Raw genomic sequence first — 18,814 nt, 5'->3', positions numbered from 1 at the left:
CGGCACACAGAGTCCCTTGTGGTGAAGATAGTGCGGTGCCAAGACCTAAGTGGTACAGCACGGAGCGGAGGATGTGGGAAGTGAACTAAGGTCAAGAAAAAGGGCTGACAAGCGCGCCATTAATTGAGGAAGGTTTTTCAGTAGGGTTGACTTTTCTTCCTGGCTGTTGTGTGGCGCGGTATTATTGAGTCGCTGATTATGTTTAGACAATGGATTTTATGGTGTGTGTGTGTGTGTGTGTGTGTGTGTGTGTGTGTGTGTGTGTGTGTGTGTGTGTGTGTGTGTGTGTGTGTGTGCGTGCGCGCAGGTGTTGACACTCTCTCTCTCTCTCTCTCTCTCTCTCTCTCTCAGTGACTTCATTTTCCCCTCCCCTACACGACGCCCCCTCCTTATTGTCTCTCTTCCTCCCCTCCCGGGTATTGAGGTGGTGTTCCCAAAAGATTAGATTATATTTTTTAGATTGCCCACGAGGGGGCTAGTTTATTGGGCACCCCCTTACATCCTGTGCAAGGTGAAGCGCAGAAGCGTTTACAGTGCCCATCGGGGAAGCATGCGGAGTTCATGCTTGCCTTTATGACTCATGCATTAAGGGCGTAAAATCCTGAAGGGTCATGAGTTTTGTCAGCAACTTACATAAAGTGACAGAAAAGTTCCCAGAAGGTGAGGTGCGGCCTGGCCCCAGGTACCATGGTGGATAACCTACCAATCTAATCTACCACCTCGAGGTCACCCAGTTACCCGCCCGGACCTGCCACTACTGTACACCAAGTGGGGACCGCTACCTGTCTTGACCCACCTGTATTGATGACCCACCTGTCTTGATGACACATCTGTCTTAACGACCCACCTGTTTTGATGACCCACCTATCTTAATGACCCACCTGTCAATAACTCACCTGTCTTCAAAACGAGAACCAGACAACTTTCGATACGGGAAATAACTCGATGAGAAGTTTGTGATGTTTCCTGAGTGTTACACACACACACACACACACACAGTCCCTCAGTGCAGAACAAAATCCCACAACCAAGATAATAAAAGTGTCAATAATCCCACTAGTTAATCCCTCTCGTCCCGTTAGTTATTGCGATGTTACAGTAGGTAGGATCTTGTATAACCTTATAAAGAGTATAAGTGGGTGTCAGATTCACTCAGACAAATCAACAAATACGTAACTCCCACAGTGTTGCGGCGGTGGTGTGTGTGTGTGTGTGTGTGTGTGTGTGTGTGTGTGTGTGTGTGTGTGTGTGTGTGTGTGTGTGTGTGTGTGTGTGTGTAATAATAATAATAATAATAATAATAATAATAATAATATTAACGGTTTATTAATAGAGTTGCAGCCGATGGCTGAAAATATACAGACTTACATTTGATTTAGACATAGTGATATAATATGCATTGAATACATTTACAGGGCTGTACAGTACATAAATCAGGAGTTGTTTATTATTTTAACAATAGATGGGATGGTGCTGTTCTTATATCTATCGGTGCGGGCTCTTATGGGCTGAATTTTGTTGTAGCGGCGGACTGCGTGAGGTGGGTGGGGGGCTGCCGGTGACAGGAGGTGGTGATGACGAGGGTGGTGCATTAGTTGGCTGCCAAACCTTTCCAGTGCTTGGTGGTGGAGGTCACTGAGGGATGGCATTTCCAGGGTGGAGAGAGCGTTGGTGTAGCCGGAGTATTCTGCGCCAAGCATGATTCTGCAGGCCCTTTTCTGTACCTTCTCTAGCCGACGTTGTTGGGTGGAGTTGAGAGAAGACGACCAGGCTGGTGTGTGTGTGTGTGTGTGTGTGTGTGTGTGTGTGTGTGTGTGTGTGTGTGTGTGTGTGTGAACCTGGGATTTTTGCTCTGTCCTTGTGTCTTATATCAGGAAGAGGAGGTAAATAATGCCTTAAGTTTATGCATGAATATTTAACTGCATCTCCGCATATCGTACAGTAGGTCGGTGTTGTTCTCGGGTAATGGTTTATTCAGCATCTTCCTTCCCAGCTATTTTCAGAGCTCGTGTTCCCAGGTGCCAAGAAACAGACTTTGTACTTTTTATCTGTTCAGGTGAGTCAGTCAGCTCAGTGAATACTAATCGTAATTGACTGACTGACTGATTGAGAGAACTTTAGGACGTTCCCTTGCTAATGTTTACTGTTCCCTGAAATATAACCTGAATGTTGATGTCCCCTGAAAGTAGTTTCTTATTAGTTGTTCTTTGAAACGTAAACTAACATTTCCTGAAGTATAGTACCACAAGACTTGGTGAGGTACCGCGTTAGACAATGGTGGAATAATGAAGGCAGTGTGAACAGTAAACTTGTTTCATATGTGACTGTTAACGTAAACATTAATTAACCTTCACAGATATCATAAGTTTATTATGTATGTTTTTTTTGTTTAGTAAATGTTATACAGGTCTTTCTTTCCCTCTCCTTTATGATGTATGTACTGTATGCAGGTGTATGGAAGCGTTCATCTATGTGTATGTGACGGTATGTATACATACGAGTGAGAGAAGAACGTTTGTCTCCCAACTGTAAAGAAAGATGAGACTTGACGTTATACTTGTGTTGCTATGGCGGTGAGCTGGTGTGAAGGAGGATCAGGTTAGATTAGGTTGCACAAGCTAGGTTAGGTAAGACTTCCCTCTACTTCTGACTAAGACGCCCTCTGTTTATAAGTTGCGGTTAGATGTTGCAACTAAATTTATTGTATGGTTCTTATATGACGTTTCTTTGTAAATCATATGTTATAAACTAACATATGTTAGTGACCCCAGTACTGATGGTCAGGGGTCAAGGGTCACAAGAGTAGGTGGAATATGTTTGGTGGTGACCGTAATCTGTATACCATCAAAGACAATTCTTATTCAGTATGCTTTGTGTTTTAGTGTGGTATACTGGCGTCAATTGTTGGTGGGGAGTTAGACTTACCCACAATGCACGCTTAACCTGAGGGAATGACTTGAAACAATCCTCTGTAGGTCAACTTGCTGTTGGTAGACTCTCATCGTTGTGTTAGCTTAGAATGGACTAAAGGTCTGGGTTGAGCTGTGCGGCGTAGCAACTAATCTTCTTCTCTGGAATGTGGCCACTGACTCCTGAATGGTCCATGAGCATGATTGGCGGTGGGGGGTGAGGGACGATGCGGGTACTGACGTGAGCAACACCACTGACGCATCACGGCGGTGTGTATACTGCTGGGGGCCACGACGAAACATAACTGCTGGATGGATGTGATGGAGTGATTGGTGGTCATCAAGATGTGGGAACTCCTGATCGTGCGAAAGTTTATGACACAGATACTGTTTAAGTTATTAGTGAGTTAAAACACCGAAGTGGCGGACAGTCTTAATGTTTCAGGAAGTAAAAGCGTAAACAAAAATGGGAAGGTTTCTGTATTTTTAATCTTGAGCAAAGAATTGGATTTAGTTGACCAATTTTACAAGAAGAGGTCACTGTTACGCTGATACCCAGTTGATGGATGTCTGTTGTGTCTGACTGTCCTGACCCAGCATGCAGTTTACACATGTTTAGTATATAAAGCAAGGTTCAAGATGCCATTGACCCTTGAAGTAAACCATTCATGATATATCCCCATTGAGTGTGATCCTGAGGTTAGCGTCACGGTAGGAGCGAATGTAGGGGATAAAGCTTTTAGATATGATTAAAGATGCCTGACTGGTGAGACATTTACTGTTGTGTTCATACATTGTTGTGTTATGATGCTTGTTACTCTCTCTCTTTCTCTCTCTCTCTCTCCACAGTATAGAAAAAAAAAAACGCCGAGGGTCATTCACCTCAGCTAGTTACCTTGACCAAACAATAGCCGACCAGAACGACGCCACAACACACACGCACTAACACTTAACATTAAAACTCAGAGTCGTGTTAAACATCTCTTTCTGTGGTCGTGTTTTAGCTGACGTGAGAACCTGGCCTTGGGATATTTAAAGTTCATTATTGTTAACTTTTCGATATTTTTCACGGGAAATGTGTAGACGTGTTTAATTTAATGGCTTAACTAAACTGCGATCATAATGGCGTCAATTTTTCATCGCGACTCTACCTGTGTGGGGACTTCAAGTAGTGTTATGTTTATTTTATTAGATATATATGTCTGTAGGGTTGTAGATACTAAGGCCCTGGGTATATGTGGGGGGAGGAGGGAGGGAAGGCGCGCGGGTATATGACATGCACTGCTGGCTCCTGATCAGTCACGTATGATAAAGTAGCTGGTGGGGGAAGGAGCAGTTCACTGGTGGTCGGGAAAGGGTGAGATTCTCTTCCTCCTCCTTCTCCTCTCCGTCTTCTGGAAGGGAGGTGATAACTGGGGGAGGTAGGGAAAGTAGGAAAAGGTAATGGGGGAAGGGGGGGGGGTAGGGGGGTAGGGATATGGTAATTGAGGGAGGAAGGGAGTGGTGGAGAGGAAGTATAGGGAGGGAAGTGCGCTGAACAACAACAAGGTCATCCCCTCATACCCTCTTCCTGAGCCTCACTGTCCAAGCAACACAACAACAGGCCAACACAACACAGTCCCACAACACAACCCCACAACACAACACAGTCCCACAGCACACAACACAGCCCCACAACACAACACAGTCCCACAACACAGTCCCACAACACAACACAGCCCCACAACACAACACAGTCCCACAACACAACACAGTCCCACAACACAACACAGTCCCACAACACAACACCACAACACAGCCCATCACAACAACACAGCCCAACAACACAACACAGCCAACAACACAACACAGCCCCACAACACCCATAACACAACACAGCCCCACAACACAACACAGTCCCACAGCACACAACACAGCCCAACAACACAACACAACACTCACTCGGGTCTCATGGACGAATGTAACTGCAGTGAATATGTTACTACTACTACTACTACTACCAACAACTCTACTACTACTACTACATTTTTTTATATAATAGCCATCAACTTCCCATTAGAGCCATACCTTATCCATACATTTTATTACATAACTATTTAATACAACTACTACTGCTACTAAAGGCTTATATTATCTATATTTTTACAGGTATTATTATTATTATTATTATTATTATTATTATTATTATTATTATTATTATTATTATTATTATTATTATTATCATTATCATTATCATCATCATCATCATCATCTTCTTCATCATCATCATCATCATCATCATCATCATCATCATCATCATTATTCGTTAACTGACACTTGTTCTTTAGTGTTCAGATAAAAGTACAATAGCTCCCACTGTCATGGAACAAATTGACAAGCACCGTGAAGGGTATTACCAAACCATCAACCACTCAGCGTTAGGGAGCAACTCTGATATACTGTGGACTGGTCACAGAAGACACATGTGACCCTCACGACGTCATTTTATCAGCGTGAGAACAGTGTGTGTGTGTGTGTGTGTGTGTGTGTGTGTGTGTGTGTGTGTGTGTGTGTATTTATTACGGTCAGCATTCTCGCCTCGTAAGTGTGAGATCCCGACTTCGATCCCCGGTGAGGGTGTAATTGTGGGTAAGCTTCTTTTCACCATTTGCCTTTGTCTACCCAGCTGCAGTATTTAGGAACTTGGATGTTAATCGATTTGCGGCGCGTGTTCTGGGGCACTGATTAGCCAGTGCAGTTGGCGAGTTGTCCGGTCTTCTTGGATTGTCCCTTGACACTGGGTTAACATAGGGCGTGGTTGTTGTGTTGGCGACAGCTTCTACACCTTAAACAAATTCACGTCTTGGTGGCTCTTGGGCCGGCGAGCCTTGAACACGAGAGGCAAACATTATCAACCAGCCAGCAGACGTATCACAGGCCTGGGTTTGACAGAAAGGGTATTTATGCACACACAGGTCAGTATCATCACCCACCATCCTTTACAACTCCTTCGGTCTTGCAGGATAACTTGGCATCGGTCCTGCAGGATAACTCGGCAGGTTCTCTCAAGAGGTGAAGCTGACAGTCTTCCACACCGCGACACAGTTTCTTTTCTAAATTCGGTTTTATATCAGAGTTCTTGGCAGCTGCTGAAAAAAATCGCCGTTTGTCCTCGAGTAAAGTATAGTGTTAGCTAACCTCTAGAGCTTGGGTGAGACGAGTGCCAAATTCTCCTCCTCCGCTTCTTCCCCCTCCTCATCCTCCTCCTTCTTCTTCTTCTTCTTCTTCTTCTTCTCTCACCTTTAACAATCTGTGCATTCCTGCTGTAATTTTTTTTAACACTTGTTGAATGAGGATTGTGAATACACCATCATGCAGTAGCTATATCTTAACACAAACACACATACAGTATTGCCTCATGCACTGCCTGTAATGTTGGTACCCGTTCATTTTTCTTATTTATTGAACTGAATGGTAGTTGTGGTGATGATGTAGTGGTAGTAATGGTGATGGTGGTAGTGGTGTGTGAACAGTTTACTCCTGCGTCTGTGTCATGGTAATGGTGGTTATGGTGGTGGTGATGGTGGTAATGGTGGTAGGGATGGTGATAGTGGTGAGTGTCATAGGGCCGCTGACTCACACTGCCCACCACTGGCTGAGAATTACACCCTGTGAATGAGTTAGTATAGAATGACAAGTGTAATGACCTTTTGTAAGAGTATCTAGCTCATTCTTTCTCTCAGATGGGGGGGGGGGCAATGGCTGGTATAATAGGTTCAGATTATGTCTAACGTGATACACAGGTAGTTGTCTGTATGAGTGACGAAAGAGAGAGAGCAGTTACAAGGTGCTACTTTAAGAGAATTGATTTTTAGGGTTTCAGTAACGTGTGTGTGTGTGTGTGTGTGTGTGTGTGTGTGTGTGTGTGTGTGTGTGTGTGTGTGTGTGTGTGTGTGTGTGTGCTCATGAAAGTACCATAAGAAATAACTTATAACACCCTCAGATCCAGCAGCCTTATATAGCCTTTCTGGTTGATTTCGTTCTACCTCTATCTCTCCTGTATCATTCTCCTCTTACATTATCTCCCATTCACTTTCTTCATCGAATTACTCAGAATAGGCAAACTGTACTACAAGCTTTGCCAATAAATTTGTTAAACTAAAAAAAAAAACTTCATTCTTCTCGTTATCAATTTTATTACGTCTCATCCTTCTTCTTACTGGTTACTCCCATAATTTCATCGTTTGTCCTGCCGGTGGTGTCATCCCATCTCCTCACACATCTGTAATTCGTCTTGGGGTCTTTTGAGGGCATTTCCGTCTTTATTATCCACGCAATCGCCTCGGCATCTTCTTCATTGTTTGGTTTGGGTCATTTGTCTGTCGTCTGTGAAAACTTCCGTCTGTTGGGTGTTTCTTTAATTGTTCGACCAACCTCCACTAGTTCACTACACCTGCCTACTAACTAATATAAACTACCACTACACCTGTCTTCAAGCTACACCAACACTAACTACATTTGCTTCCATTCACCACCACTACACCTGCCTGCCAACCCTACCATACTTACCACACGTGCCTACCATACGCCTCTACCCCCCCCCTTATCTAACGTACGAGTAGCGCCATTACACAACCCGTATTTAGCCTGGCTGCTCACACACTGTATCAGAACCCGCTCCTCTCTGCCTATTACCGCATACCTCGAATACCACACTCATCTCCTACTCCTCCTCCTCCTCTTTCGTCTACTCCTCCTTCTTCGTCTACTCCTCCTCCTTTTTATTCTTTTCATAAATTTCATGGTCGTAACTGACTTGAGACGAGAGAGAGAGAGAGAGAGAGAGAGAGATGGATGGAAGCTATGTGCTCTCTCTCTCTCTCTCTCTCTCTCTCTCTCTAGATTCATGCCTTGTGATTTCAACATGAGTCACCCACCACCAGCATATATATCTGTATTATTACGCTCGATTTAGCGTATATAGTCAGTGAAAGTGTCGACTGATTCCGTATACGTTCATTTTTATTTTTCCTATATAAATAATTCAGGTAGAGATCAGACAGGTGTCATTATCGTCACCTGTGATCACTTGTTCACCTGGGAGTGTGTGTGTGTCTGATGTAGGATGGTTTGAATTGATGGAGTTTAAATAGGGAAAATAAGTATGTGGTAGGGTGGTAGGGAGTTCCTCATAGGTGTGGATGTTAGAAGATACTGTTTTATTTTTGTCTATTAAGTTTAGATAATTTTTCATATCAGGCAGCTGTGGGCGTCGTAGATCATAGGGTAGTAAAGGTAAAGGAGACGGGCGGAGATAAGGTGGAGTGTATTAGTTAACTCTGCCAAGGGGAGGGTTGTAGAGATGCTTCACACACACACACACACACACACACACACACACACACACACACACACACACATGCATCTATCCCTCACGGTAACAGATACACACGAACATATACACACATAATACGCCCGTGCACATTCATAAATTAATGAGATTTTACTATAATTACGTTTTTAATTACGTCAAATAATCCTGTCACTTTCATTTGATGGTGTGAAGGGGACGTGAAGTTGTTAACTCATTCCTCAACATTTGATGCTCTTTCGAAAATAGTTCCATAACCCATATATATATTTTTTATACATATCAAAGTATATACAGTGAGAGACTTAGTGACCAGTTTTATATTATTTTCCTTTAACTTTAACATTATTTCTTTACTTGATAACTAAGCTTATTATCCAAGAACGTTGCCATTTACACGCGGGGGGTTGGGGGGGTAGACATTACAGCAGTCAACACCCTCTCATTATGACCCGTGTCTAGTGACCAAAACAAACCCTTCACACACCTGGCTTATCGTGGGGAGGTTTATGATGCTGTAATGAGAGTATATGTTCTTATTGTTAGTAATTTTATTATATGTGGTTTCGTTTAGTCAACCCAATGTACGGCATCTTTCCTGACTTGGGTGATGTATGATGATCGAGATTGAGGTGTTTTTTTTTTTCTCCAGTACGGATTAACACAGTTGGTGACACATTCTTGATCATCCTTGTTATTATGACTGTACAATACCTTCATGAGTGACACACGAGAGGTTACAGTTCTTCCTTTATACTTTTTATTTTTCATCAGTTGCCGAGACTTTTAAGTTATTTTACCGATAAATTTTGAATCTCCATGTGATGTTTTAACAGCTCCCCAACTGAGCAACTACATGTAAAATAAACCACAGTAGACAGCACAATTAGGCTTCCATCATGCTGTTTGTTGTTGTATGTGACGTCACGTCGGCCCCCTGGTGGCCTTTACAACAAACACTGGACAGGTGTAATGGATAAATTAGCTTTAACTCCATTTTTTGTGGTTAGTACTTCATGTGATGGGTTGAGGCGTACACACAGATGGAGGGCATCTTAGTTTCCATTACTTTCTTTGGTAATATTTATTTTATGATGTTTAAATTGGTTCTCTTTAATTTGTTCTCGTGTGTGTGTGTGTGTGTGTGTGTGTGTGTGTCTGTGTGTGTGTGTGGGTGGGAGTAAACAAGTAGGTTATGAATATGTCAGACACAAAACTCACATCACTTGAGCCACATTATATACAGTACTCCAAAGTCCTCACCTACGACCCCCTACACCCAGAAACTACACTTACCACCTACCTGTTCGCTACAAACCACAGTGCAATATACTGCTCTGAGTTATAATGTTAGTATGGTAAGATATTACAAAGTATTTTTATTATGTTAGTTTCTTTTTATACCGTCTTATACACCGTAATATGATAACCAAAGGTATACATACTTTTAGTGTCAGCAGTGTTATTGTCTTCGCAGATTTGGTTTTGTAGTCTCCTTCCCAACGCTGCCTTGTTGACATAGTTGACGCCTTATAGTACGTTCAGATTCTTAATCTGTCTTGCGTGTACAACTTTAGGCCTACCACATCACCACGCCGCCAGTCTGGTCGTGACTTCACTGATGATAAAATGTGACCAAACGAATTCCTGCCGGCCAGACAGGATTAACTAGCGAATTCTCAAAGGTGCGTACTATAGATTCTCTCCACAACAAAACAGGATATGTCGTATTTAGTTGTGGTTGAGTCTTAGTTCAATGCCGACCCAGTTTAAATCTGTATTTTTGTATTGTAGCTTCATCGTGGGCTGGTGAGATGCGTTCCTATGCATCCCTAACTAAGAGGAAATATATTAAGGTACAGATCTTTGGGAATCAGGAGGCCTTACCCAACGTGGAAGACGAAGGGGTGAGGGATTTCTCGTGTGTGTGTGTGTATGTGTGTGAGGCTATGAATATACTGTAGTTAAGATTGATTGTATTCGTAGGTTTTACTGAAATCCTTATGGGTGCCTTGGCAAGACTTTCAAGTTCCTTTAGATGACCTACAGCTTCCACGTGTGCAGTGAGTCAGTCCTTGCCTCTCCCGGTGTGTGTGTGTGTGTGTGTGTCAACTTTACCTGTTTGGTGGACCTTCTGCTGAATGTTCTCCCGTATCGTGAATTAGGTAAGACGTGTGGTTAGCAACTTAAGTGTTAGGCCTAGTTTTTTGTGTTGAAACTGTGAATTGCTTTAATTTGGCATTTTGAATGTTGGTAGAGACCCCGCCAGGTGTAATGGATGCCTGTACAGTGTCTCTCAATTTATCGTTTTCAGTCACACCTGTACTGATTTCTACCAGAAGCTAAGTCAGTTTACCTAAATATAGTTTTTATTTTTCCATTAGAGGCTCGTGTGAGGATGTGTGTATATTATAGACTTTAATTTCTAGTGCTTGTGGCGCAGGTTTGTGTGTTTGTCTGCAGTTACATGAATGAGTCTGTCGCACTACGTCAGGCAGTGTTCGGGTATTTGGGTACCGCTGATTCAGTGCCTGACTCAGGTGTCGATTTGTAGAGTGTGGCAGCGTGACTATAGATTAATAAGCGTGAGGCTAGGGTGGTAGGATGGCACGGTGCCAGGTGAGGGAGACATGGGGGGGGCCACACCAGGTGGGGGTCGAGTGCCAGCTCACCCACGGTATCTCCCCACGTCCCATATACTGTTACTAGTGTCAGTGGGTTTGTTCTCCTGCCACCCCTCGCTCGTGTGTTTATAACTAGCCATCACAACTGAACAAAACTCACGATTAACACACACACACACACACTACAACCCTGGTGATGACATAAGCTCCTTTGCCTCGTCACACGGAAGCCAAAACTAGGCAGGTGTGAGCTGTGGGGGAGAGGCGACCAGGAGACAGATGAGGCCTCCACACCCCGCCGTTCCCCTCAACCTGGGTGACACATTTACCAAGTCTTGCATTATGTAGCACCATATATGACACTTCTCTCCGATAGGTTATGTTAGGTTAGGTTAGGTTAGGTTAGGTTAGGTTAGGTTAGGTCAGGTCAGGTCAGGTCGTGGAAACAATGGAAATCAGCGTCTATTATTACTGTTCAATACGTGTTTCGACCAATCTGATGGATGTAGTCGCCAGTGGTATCGTAAAACACTCGCGGAACTTCGTAAATATGCCTTCAAGAGCCGACGCTGCAGGAAGGGAGGAGGGATGGTAGGGGCTATAGTGTGGGCTGGTAAGTTCAAGAGTCGTTTGCATGTGGACAAGGTATAACGAGACACTTGAGAAGGCATACGGCAGAGGATGTTGTGACTGAGGTTACCAAGACTGCCTGAGAGGAGAGCACAAGACTGTTAATGTGAGGGAAGAGGGATGGTGAGGGTGGGAGAAACCAGGGAGGGAGGAAGGGAGAGGGATTTCTATACCCGGGGAGTTAAGGAGTTGGCAAGGTGTATAAGTTCACTATATAGGGTTGTGTAGGGGGAAAGCATTTGCCATAGAAGGGAATTAACGGGGGGTGTTGCTATAGCTTGGGGAGTTACTGAGTTAAACAGGACCTGGGGAGTATGTCGTCTGGGAGTGAAGATGAGAGAGAGGTCACGTGGCTGAGGGGAGATGAACATAGCGTTTGTATGTTGTTGTTTGTTTTATTATATTGCCCTTGTAATTATTTCTGCCACGAAGAGTCAGTGTGTGTGTGTGTGTGTGTGTGTGTGTGTGTGTGTGTGTGTGACGGTGCCTGTGAAGAATGTTGTGGTGGGGGGGGGTGAAGGGAGGATGAGGGGGGGTGTAGGGGGGAAGAGAGAGAAGACTTGAGGTGAAAGACAAGGAGTGTGAAAAGAATGAGAATAAAAAAAAAACACACAAAAGAAAAGATTAAGTGGGACAAAAAGTAAGGAAGGAAGGATACACAAAACATAAGAAAGACAGGAAGTGGAAGATATAAGAAGAGAAGAAAGCTTAGATGAACACAATTAAGTGATGGGAAAGAAAGGTAGAGGAGGAAGTTATAATTATTTGTAATAGTCCACCATCAGATTGCTCGCTTGGCCTCCATCTGTAGATAAACATAGCAGCGTGTTGTTGTGTGTTGTGTCAGGCTAAAACATTCAAGGTGTGGGGGTGAGTGAGTGTCAGTACAGAACCTGGTGTAGCTTAATCCCCAAAACCTAACCTAACCCAACTTAACCTAACCTAACGTTGCCAATTATATATTTTAAGAATTATCATAAATACTCGTACATTTCACGTAAGTAGAAGCTGCTATTAACAGTGACAGTATCTGGTGCAGCGGTTAGATGTACAAGGTATTGGGTGAGTGAGTGAGGGCAGGAGGTCGGGTGTGTACAGGTGATCACTGACAGGCGGTCCACGGTTAAACCAAAAATACAGCAGCCGCTATACTCCACTCTGCCAGGTACACCAGCTCGCCCGGCCCAGCCTACGGAGGTCGCAGCCCAGCCAAGCATATCTCGCCATGGTCTGGGGTGTTGTAGGGTAGTGTAGACAGTTTCATCCTAACTTACCAAGATTCAGGCAAGTTTAGCGAGATTCATTGTCGTAAAAAAATAAATAAATAAAATCATCCTAGTAGCGCAAGTCCCAGCTCAGCATAGTTGTCAGTGGCAAAAAATTAGAGTTCGCGAAAAAGGAAATGCTCATAGCTTTTTTATTTATACTAAAAGATGAATTATGACTCACTAAACACACCACGTAAACTCAGAGTACTGCTTACCTGTACGGCTCATGTAATCAAGAAATTGCTTCCGTTATATACGTGTGATTTATGTGAGGTAAATTATCCCTGTGTGAGAAATATAAACTCGTTGCTTACCGTTGAGGAGCGACTAAGGAGGACTAAAGTGTATGTAGTGTGTAGGAGTCTTAGATATAAATGATACCGTATATAAATATCATATACAATCCTTCCTTTGATATCTAGTTTATGTTATCATTGGTGACTTGATGTGGTGAGAGGGGGGGACAAGGTGGTGAGAGAGAGAGGGGTGTGGGGCACGGTGGTGAGAGGGGGTGGAGGTAAACATCTGTGCTTCAATACTACAGTCACTTCAAGACATGTAAATACGCTTAAGACCCCTGACGAATCCATAGAAATGGTTACTACGTGTGAGCAGCTGATCCTCGCTAAGTTGTGAGTAGGTTCAAATCCTTCCATATTCCCCTGGACTTAGAGAGCTTATCCTACTACACTGTGTCTGGGGGAAGGTCTTCAAAGGGGGCACTGAGCTCGTAAGGTAACGCCTGGAGGTCCACCGCTGAGGCTTCCTAAATGTTCTCAGTAGTGAATGGGAGATGGTTAAGTCGGTGTTCCTGAGACACTATCCGTGGTGCTGAGAGACTGAGAGAGAGACACTAGACGGTCAAACGGATAGAAATAACTTAAAAATAACGAGGAAACAGTGTCATGAGTTGAGGCATCAGGGACGCTAGGAATGCTGCTTCTCTTCGGGTTAGACGTCGGCTGTAAAATTCCTGCCAGGGTGTCGAGTGTATGTTTTCTCTAGTCCAGACTAGACACATTGGCGGCCTCCTCTCATTAGGCTTTAGTCTCGAAACAGCCATTCTTGAAGATACATTTGGGCTAACGACATGGTTTCAAATACTGGTACAAAACCCACCTTAGTTTTATGTTTCTGGTTTAAGAATATTTTCACTGTAGGAGTTACGATAAATGAGTATATACAGTATATGATTCGATTGTATATGTGAGCAGTGCGCGGGAATCGGTTATGTAACAAAGTACCTAACCTAACCTAACCTAACCTTCCTTTCCGATATTATGTATAAAATTTCAATGGTAAGGATTGTAGTCGTATTGATCTATAAAACTTGAAAGGTTATGGGTTGTGTTTATTAATGGTTTCAAAGACATAAGAACATAAGAAAATAAGGAGTCTGCAATAGGCCGGTTGGCCTGCGCATGGCAGCTCCTGTCGAGAGTTACTACCACTCTCTATCACCCACGGATAGAGGCGGGATAAGACCTTGTCACTGCAGTATTCGACTCATATAATCTTACACACACACACACACACACACACACACACACACACACACACACACACACGACGGCTGAGAGTTAACATGACGTAGTGCAGTTTGGTGGTGGGTGATGGTCAGAGCTACGCGCTCCACCTGCAGGGGAGAGAGCCAGCACCTCACCTCTCCTCCCCGGTGCCTCCTCTCCCCACTGCCCCTTTCCCTCGTGCCTACCTTCTTGGCCTTACCCGTTCTTTTTAAATTTTTAAAATGGGAATTTAAGGACTCCTGGCATTCCTCTGCGCCATTAGCTTCATCATAACAGGAAAAATAAGAACCCTGTCCCTCCCTGGCCACCCATTCCACCAGAGTAACATCACGAGTTAAGTGAGCTTAGTCTGGCTCCCTGGCACACCATCTGCCTGACTGCTTGGTGCGGCTGGCAGCGTGGCACCCCTCCTTCTCCCCCTAACACTAGGAAGCTGGCATCGGGCGCCAAGAGGGAGAGTTAGTTGCCGGGTAGAGTAGTGAGAGAGGGCGCGGGCCGAGCTTGCTGCCGCCCAGCACACGACCACCGCCACCTTGTCGCTCCACCTCCGTAAGGCAGGTGTCGAGGCACGCCAAGAGCTGCCTCGAGGAGAGAGCGAGTGAGGGAGTGTTACTCATGTCCTTGATGTAGTGTGAGTGACAGTGATAGATTGAAGGAAAACTTGAGTGTATTATAACAGTGAGGAAATACCCACAACTAATTTATTTTGTAAACAGTGGCAAGAGATCACTAGAGGGGAAGCCTGTAATTGGGTATGTTGATCTTATTACCTGCCAAGCTTACGGAAATTTGATACGTGCAGCCTGTCAAATGCATGCGCGCAGCCCCTAAACTTTTATACACAAGCTGGAGTTATACAGAGGAGAATCACATGTGGAGCTTCACCCGCGGCGACCGTAATTCTTGGTTCATATTACTGAGGGCCAAGGAGCACGCACACTGCCACTTACTGTAGCCGGGAAGCGTAGTGTTGTGGTGACCCTGGGTGACGGTGTAGCACAACTCGTCATTAACTAGTGTGTGTTAAATCCTGAGACGGAGGAGTTGTTCTCGTGTTCCTTTAATATTATAGTAAAGTGTACTCTTGGAGGATTTTCTAGTTATTCTAGTAGTTGTTAGTGACGCAAGATGGATAAATTACGAAACATCAAGCACAGACTCAGTATGTCTGTAGACAAACTTTCGCCCTCTCGGCGGTCTAAGTCGCAGCAGCGTAAGAGTGTGCCGCTAGGGAGCACCCCGTGTTCTGATGGGGATATTCCTGACTCCGTCAGGACTTCAAGGGCTGATTCGCGACCAACTAGTGCCGCAGAGGTGATAATTACATCAGGGTCACGACCCAATAGTTACTGTGAACCCGACGCAGACGAAAGTACCTCTGGGGAGTGGCTGGATGCAATTGGAGCCGCGTCGTTGCCAGACCCTGTCGACGACATTAAGGAGTCAGAAGAGGTTGCTTCGTCGCCCAGCCCCATCGTTGAGGACAAACCTCTTAAGCGTCCAACTTCCTCCTCTGTTGAAGGTGGAGGAAGTCTCATGTCTGAAGTGATGAAAGAAGTGGAGAAAATAACGGACATAACCGAAACCTTGAAAACTAAACGTCAAAAAGTGGAAACTGAAGCAGCAGACGAGGTAACAGTGAGTGTTAGTGATAAAAAGGCACTGTTGGATGTTTCCACCGACGGCGAGAGTCAAGAGCCCAGCGAGCAAGTAGTCAATATCTGTGACGAGACTCTGCCGGTAACTGAGGTGACCCACCGACAGACTGCTGGTAGAGGCATCGTTCACAGGAAGGCCATGGAGAGCACCTCGACCACACTGAGCGTATCCTCCACCTGCAGGGCCGAGAGTCTCACTTCCGGCTACTTCTCAGACTCTGACGTCACACTCTCCGACGTTAGATGTGACAGTGGTTACTTGAAGTCAGCCTTTACATCTGTAGCGTCAGAAAACACAGAGCAGAGCAAGTCAGCTTTTACTTCTGTACCATCAGAAATTACAGAACATAAATCTGCATTCACTTTAGTAAAATCTGAAACAACAGGGGGCAGCATATCTGCTTGTACATCCGGTACCTCAGATGATCAAGATCAAGGTCAGTCTGCCTTCACCAGCATCATGTCTGGGCAGCAAACTACCTCGTCAGCCTTCACTGCCATCACGCCAGAAAAGACAGAGAGTACAGTTGCCTCGGCGGAGACAACAGAGGAAACCTCAGAGACGAGCACTGCAGCGTCGACGACTTCCACCACCACCACAACTCAGAAATCTAAGACGGGTGTCACCAAGAAGGAGAGCATATACAGCAGGATTATGAGGAAGAAAGACTCTTCCAAGGAACCGATTTACGCCAAAATTAAGCCGAAACTTACGATAGAGACGAGTTTTCAGCCTATTGAACCTAACACAGCAAAAAATACGTCACAGGTCGGCAGTGCAGGAGTTGTGAAACCTGAGCCCATCTACAGTGTTGTGAAACCGAGAGATCCTGGGGCTCCACTTGTTCCCCTTAGTCCTGTCAGTGCGCCAATCACGCCGGGCAGCCCATTTGCTCTTGTAGGTACCGGTGCCCCCGCCTTGCCCAAAAAGGTTGAACCCATCTACAGTAAAATACAACCAAAAGATTCCAGAAGCAATACCTTACCGAGAGAACCGATATACAGCAAGGTGCGTAAAGAATCGGGAACCTTGCCTAGAGACCCATCCCACAGTAAGGCTAAATCTAAAGAACCTATATACACCAAACCTCTGCCGCTAACACCCAAGGAGGAGGCTGAACGAAAACGTGATTCTTTCTACAGTCAGACTTCTACCTCGTCAGACTACGGTAAGGTGACGGTGAGAGTTGGAGAAATTACCCCAAGTCGTCCAGCTGTCATCACCATCAACAACCCGGGGTACGCTGCCCCCTCAGGTTTGCCATCACCAATCTCACCCTCTTCGCCAACGTCTCCATCATCGCCGTTAACTTCATCTGCACCCATTTGGCCCACCGTTAACAATACCCCCGCAGTTTCTCCGCCTAAGCACTCCGGCAAAACAGTGTCACTGAGCCCCACGACACAGGTTAAGGTGGTGGAGCGGATTGAGTGTGCTCCTCCGTCTAAGTCACTCGAAGAAACTCCCGAACCTCGACCTCTCGTAGCTTCAGATTCCTCACTGATAGAGAGTTCAGACACTGAGTCAACAGGCCGCAATAAACTCAGTCAACTGGTGGAGGAGTTAGCACTCGAGTTAGAGGCTGTCAGTCGCCGCATTGGTGCAAATGCCGAGATCGACGACGACTGCAAGAAAGAGGTTTTGGCCAAACTTTTGTCAACTTATGATATACCAAAGAATCTTCGACGAGTTGAAGAGGCAGACGAAGACGCTGTGCTGGAGGCAGAACAGGCTCTTGTCCCAGGCTCCATCAGCATGGATGAACTACGGTATGTGGACGACAACGAAGACAATGCCGAAACAGTTTACGCCGATGTACCCGACTACTCACAAGACGAGTTTGTCATCGCCCTAGACGACGAGAACGACCCTAGGTATGCCTCGCTCACCAGAAAATTCCGAGAGAATAAGTCTTGGGGAGACTCTCCAGGTAGAATCAGCAGGAAGACAGCAAACGTGTATGCCAACGCTCTCAACGTGGTCACCGCACTCCGCGTACTCATCAACTCAAAGTCTACGCGGGCAGCTACAGTCATCAACAAGATGGGCACGCTGGCCCGCCCTTACGCCCAACGCGTCCAGGGAACCATCTCCGACACTACCTGGATCCAACGAGTAATCTACCATAAGTCGGTAAGAAAAGCATCACAACACGAGTGCTAGGGGCCCTACCATCACTACACTCATCTTCCCTTTCTATTCTTTCTGGATTTTAGTTTATATATTGCAGTACAGGTAACTACACTTGATGCTTCTCTCTTTGATAACTGAATTTCTGGGTGCACTCCTTTAGGTAGGTGACATAGGAGGCACCCATACATCTGCCGCCATCTTTGTTTCGTTGTTGTAGAAGATAAGTACTTGGTATGATTATTTTTGTTCGTGTATCACAACCAGGAATTAATATTTTTTTCATGGTGATTATTTTTATTTCATAATATGTGATAGTTCAGTAATGTGTGAGCTCGCCTCTTACCACTGCTGCTCGGGTTGGTTCCATGTTCCGACAAGGGGAGGTGTTGTCCAGTGTGGCAATACTGAACTTGACAGGTTTCTCCGTGTACTCTAAACAACTTTGGTCATCTTTTACTGATACTGATTATTCCCGCATTGACCTATAAGTGTGGCCTTGAACATTGTATATTTTTTGTGTAAAAGTTTAAATACCTTAGCTACGGGATGAATTAAATTAGAAAACATTTACAATACGAAGAAAATTAAAACAAAAATAGGTGAAATATAAAAGGCTTATGCAAAAAGTTTATCAGTAAATCGCAAATGAATGCCACACACACATGATGTAAACGAGTGGTGCCTTGGTATCTGGGCAGTCCACTTCCAATCA

The 18,814-nt window shown here is 44.8% G+C and overlaps 1 protein-coding gene across 1 annotated transcript; it reads left to right on the top strand.

Moving 5' to 3' along the window:
- Positions 1 to 15,438: 15,438 nt before the first annotated feature.
- Positions 15,439 to 18,132, top strand: LOC121865519 (proteoglycan 4-like). Its single transcript, XM_042365037.1, has one exon. It carries the CDS (start codon positions 15,439 to 15,441, stop codon positions 18,130 to 18,132), a length of 2,694 nt encoding a protein of 897 aa, XP_042220971.1.
- Positions 18,133 to 18,814: the final 682 nt, after the last annotated feature.

This window comes from Homarus americanus, unplaced genomic scaffold (genome assembly GCF_018991925.1).
Source record: "Homarus americanus isolate GMGI-L3 unplaced genomic scaffold, GMGI_Hamer_2.0 scaffold25483, whole genome shotgun sequence".
NCBI classification, from domain to species: domain Eukaryota; kingdom Metazoa; phylum Arthropoda; class Malacostraca; order Decapoda; family Nephropidae; genus Homarus; species Homarus americanus.
This window is presented reverse-complemented; position numbering and strand designations above follow the sequence as displayed.

Bases quoted from the DNA above. Each gene is read 5' to 3' on its own strand.
- LOC121865519 (XM_042365037.1), top strand. From the start codon at position 15,439: ATGGATAAATTACGAAACATCAAGCACAGACTCAGTATGTCTGTAGAC.